Source organism: Cannabis sativa, unplaced genomic scaffold (genome assembly GCF_029168945.1).
Source record: "Cannabis sativa cultivar Pink pepper isolate KNU-18-1 unplaced genomic scaffold, ASM2916894v1 Contig1, whole genome shotgun sequence".
Taxonomy (NCBI): Eukaryota; Viridiplantae; Streptophyta; class Magnoliopsida; order Rosales; family Cannabaceae; genus Cannabis; species Cannabis sativa.
Window position 1 is genome coordinate 346,098 of NW_026870037.1, and position 4,508 is coordinate 350,605.

Here is a 4,508-nt window from a genome sequence, read left to right on the forward strand (position 1 = left end):
AGTTATTTAATCTGAGTGAGACTCATCCAATGTACCACGAAATACGTTCCGTGAAAGTACATCACAGGACAAATCGTGTCCCTATATATATAATCACCCAAAACATACCTAACGACCATTTAAAGATAGTAGAGCACAAAATTTAAGGGAAAAACAATCTTCAATATTATTTTTAACTTCGACTGAACTAATTTGGACTCGACTATGGTCGCATGGGATTGAACCATTATTTTTCACAATCAATTTTGTTTGCATACTTAACTAGAACCAAACATTTCTAATTATGTTAGAACCCAAAGTTACAGCAACTTCCTTAAAAGCAACACTTTAGAGTAAACAAGTTTAAATTCTTTTAGGGAAATAAAAATTTCAATTAAAGAGAAAAACGTTTTTCTTTTCTATCAATAAATGAGATAGGCTACTTATTTATATCATAGTCAAGCAAAAAGATAAATAAAAGAATGAGTGATAAAAATGAGTAAAAGGGTTGTACTTATTGGATAGAAGAATACAAGTGAAAAGAAAGAGTGCACTGAGTGAGCCAAGGAAACAACCAAAAAAGAGGGTGGTAAAGATGCGTTAGGTACCTTAAAGAGGATAGATAGAGAAAAAAAAGAAAGAAAGTTTGAAAAAAAGAGTCCAACGAAAATGAAGAGATTAGAGAAAAAGAAAATGCCTAGGCCCCAGCAAGGGCTTTATAGAGAAAGTACAAGAAAAATGCTAATACTAGTTTGGTGCCTAAGGCTAATTTGGATATGAGTACTATTATTACTCTTCTACACTCTTGTCTAGTTTACTAAAATATCAATAACATTCAAGTTCATGAATAAGATTGCAAGAAATAAAAAGAAGAATGTTTCAGACTCTGACTCACTTTAGGGACTGTTTTGACAGATTAATTAATTAAATGGGTACGTGTAAAACAGAAAATTAAACTCCACATGATTCAACTCAGTTTTAATTAATCATCCAAGCACAAAACTACAGTAATTTAATAATTTCTTTTTAATAGAAAGGAAACCAAATTATTATCCCAATCTTAGTAATCTGTTTGTTAAAAGGAAAACTAATGAAAGGGATGGTAGAGAAACATAAAAAAAGCCAGGAAAACCAAAACAAGACTCTATAAGACACATTCATTCATTAAACTAACGAAAAAAAGAAAAAACGTAAACTATTTATCAAAAGAAATTGCAGCCCCTTTAAAGCCAGCACAACATTTACATGAAGTCCATCGAGCTTCTACTGACCTTAAGCTACATTATATAATAGTATATATAATGCAAAAGAACATACCATTTTCAAAGCATTTCCACACCAAACCATACTTATTTAGCTTTATTTGGTGTCAAATGCCACTGGACAAGAAAACCAAGCAAACAACTAGTAATCAAAAGGCCAACCAGAGTAACTCATCTCATTGTTATGTTCAAGGGTGGTTGATGAGCTATTTCCTCCAGTTTCAGAATTGTAGCGAGTGTTTGGATTTGATGTGTTTGGAATTGATGAGTTTGAAATTGTCGAGTTTGGACTAGATGAGCTTGAATTTGATGAACGGAAAGGCCAGAGATATGACAATGCGCTTCTTCTTCCAAAGGTCTGACGACCAGTCTCCCTACTATTAGAGCTATTACCATCTACATTGCTGTTGCTGCTGTTGCTGCTGTTACCATTTCCTCCAACCCAACTTCGACTACCGCCAGTACTACTAGTGCGGCCTTGAGGGGGCAGCTCAACACGGCAAACAGGGCATGAATTATGTTGAACCAGCCAAGGAACGATACAATCAGAGTGATAAATGTGGTTACAAGGCATCTCTCTTGCTTCAGACCCCAACTCAAATTTTTCTTTACAGACGGGACAATGCAAGTCAGTACGAATATGCACTTGTGTGATCCTGATAGTGGGCATTGCATCAATGGAAGAGTGAGCTGCTGGAGGAGGGCCGCGCCGATCATTCACAGTCAGCTGTTCAATAAGTTCTTCCAGTCCTGGGCCAACAAAGTAGTCACCAAAATCACCACGCCTATGTCCACTTCCAGAGCTGCCATTAGAAAAAGCTAATCCTGGAATTTGACCATGAAATACTAAAAAAGGTGTCGAATTGGAGTTGGGGTTCCCCCAATTCTGTTCGGGAACAGATCTTCTTCTAACATCGAAGTTAGGATTTCTTCCAGCCATTCTATGTCTGATAGTTTCTATAATTCTTCGGTCAGAGCCATTTCGCCCCATCAAAGCATACATAAGATCAAAAATATCAGGCATTTGACTTTGATGAGAAACTACTTCTCCTGAATCAGGGGCAGATACATTCTGAGACCCCAAACCATGAATCTCCTCAATCTCTTGAACAAAGCCTCCATGGCAGTAAGGGCAGACAACATCTCCTCCTCGAAGCCAGAAAGTCTGACTGCATTGGTAACACCAGTGCGTGTCTACACCACTAGACATCGTCTTTTTACTAACAATTCACACCAAACACTCAAATATAGAAGTCTCAAAAACCTTAACAGTTTAACCTACCAAGTGACAAAACAAAACGTTAAAAAAATGTTCAGAAAAAGGGAAACAATTATTGCATATATCAGCCAATTAAACAATCCATTATACAGTAAAAATTCCAACTAAATTCTCTGGCCGTTAACAGTACTTCCATGTAACAATATAGCATCATTAAGAGAAAAATAGCTTATACGGGACTTGAACACGGGACCGCAAATACAGAAAGACCCACACAACCCACTCACTTGCCAGCCTCATGCTCAAGTGAGAATGCATATCAATCTGAACCAAAAAGCTTACATACATATATAAATAATATATATTGAGAGAGAGAGAAGAAAAAGGAAAAAAAGAAACAATTCAATCATTTCCGAAGCAATTTCAGATGCATAGTCAACACTATCATCAATAACTCTTAAATCATTAAGTGTATCTCAAGTAATAAGAGAATTGTCCTATCAAACAGTTAATATTCCCAAGCACTAAATAGGTATGAAGATACCGCTATGATTAGAGAATATGCAAATAAGGATCTATTTGGTACCCAACCCACCATGCCAACAAGCACAACAATTTCTATTAGCTTTTCTTAACCTTCTAAAACAACAAATAATCAAAGGATCCAAAATAAGAAACATGGGATTTAACCACATTTACACAAACACATAAATCTAAAAAAACAAACAAATATGAAAAAAAAAAAACATTGACAAGAATAACAGCAAATTAAATTGACCAAAATAAAATAAACAAATAAGTACCGATACAGTTCCCCCAATCAGTCGACCTTCATTATTTTTTCTTAATACGAGAAAATAAAAACTGATGTCAACAGAACCGATCTAGAAAAAGTAAAACAATCATCGGAAAATTGAAAGGAAAATAAGAAATAATTGATGAGAGAGAGAGAGAGAGAGAGATGGGCGTACCTGTGTGTGAAGATGATGAAGGAAATGAGAACTAAAAAAATCAAGCCATGGAGTTAGGGAAGGGATAGTGATGTGGTAGGATTATCTTATGTGAACAAAAATCTTTGAAAGAAGGTACCAAAGACTAGGTCTGTGAGTGCTTTCCTAGAATGAGAGAGAGAGAGAGAGAGAGAGAGAGTTTGGGCTCTTCTCTGTGGATCCTGATCGTTCCATTACAGGGGACTTTTTGTAGTCCCTTCTCTTTGGTACTAAACGACGGAGTCAATCCCTCTCATCTTCTGAGCCGTTGATCGTCAATCATTTTGATCAAACGGTAGCTAATCAACGACATTTATATTTATTATATATGTCAGAATTAAATAGTATTTGCTGTCACTATTTTAAATAATTTAAAATAAATATCAAAATCAAATAGAAATGATTGCGATACTTTAATTAGTCCTAAATTACATGATTTACATCTAAATTAAAGGAATGGATCTTACCAAAAATAACATATATATTAACGGTGCGTTGTATAAAAAGTTATTTTTTTTTTAATATTTTCACTAGAAAAGTGAAAAATATTTTTATTTTTTACTTTTGAAAATTAAGAATCAAAATTTTTTATATATTTTTTTGAAAAAAATAAACTAAGCAACACATTTTGTATTTTTTTAGTTTCAAAACAAAAACTCAAAAATCTAAAAAAGAAAAATAGCTTAAAAAAACAAAAACTCAAAAATAAAAATAATTTTAAATTTTTATGTTTAAAATAATCAAAAATCAATTTTTTTTATAAGATGCATTTATTTTTATTTTTTTGTCTTTTTTTGAAAATAGAATTTTATTCCAGGTTAAACAAAAACAAAACCCAATCGGTTAGGAAAAACGAGGATGCACAAATTTCACCATGAGATGACCAAATAAACAATAAATCACGTCGATTGTAAAAAGCTCAAAATCCACAATAAAAAAAAGGACAAACCTCACAAAGTATACACAAAGCTAACATCATAAAAGACACAGGGTGCAAAACATACCATTATTACAAACAACCTAAAAGATAAAACAAACAAAGCTAAAAGATACACAACA

At 33.5% G+C, this 4,508-nt stretch overlaps 1 protein-coding gene across 3 annotated transcripts; it reads right to left on the minus strand.

The window, feature by feature from the left end:
• Nucleotides 1-1,117: 1,117 nt before the first annotated feature.
• On the minus strand, nucleotides 1,118-3,673 carry LOC133032907 (probable E3 ubiquitin-protein ligase RHC1A). Of its 3 annotated transcripts, none has more exons than XM_061107375.1 (3): nucleotides 3,432-3,639; nucleotides 3,264-3,303; nucleotides 1,118-2,519 (listed from the first exon to the last, which is right to left on the minus strand). In XM_061107375.1, the coding sequence occupies exon 3, from the start codon at nucleotides 2,449-2,451 to the stop codon at nucleotides 1,384-1,386; it is 1,068 nt and encodes a 355-aa protein (XP_060963358.1). In that variant the 5' UTR covers nucleotides 2,452-2,519; nucleotides 3,264-3,303; nucleotides 3,432-3,639; the 3' UTR covers nucleotides 1,118-1,383. The 3 variants fall into 3 exon arrangements, with proteins under 3 accessions (XP_060963358.1, XP_060963357.1, XP_060963356.1); XM_061107374.1 differs by having other exon boundaries at nucleotides 3,264-3,344; XM_061107373.1 differs by lacking the exon at nucleotides 3,264-3,303 and having other exon boundaries at nucleotides 3,432-3,673.
• Between the last annotated feature and the right edge of the window lie 835 nt (nucleotides 3,674-4,508).

Coding starts and splice junctions, on each gene's coding strand:
- LOC133032907 (XM_061107373.1), bottom strand. CDS start 2,451: ATGTCTAGTGGTGTAGACACGCACTGGTGTTACCAATGCAGTCAGACT.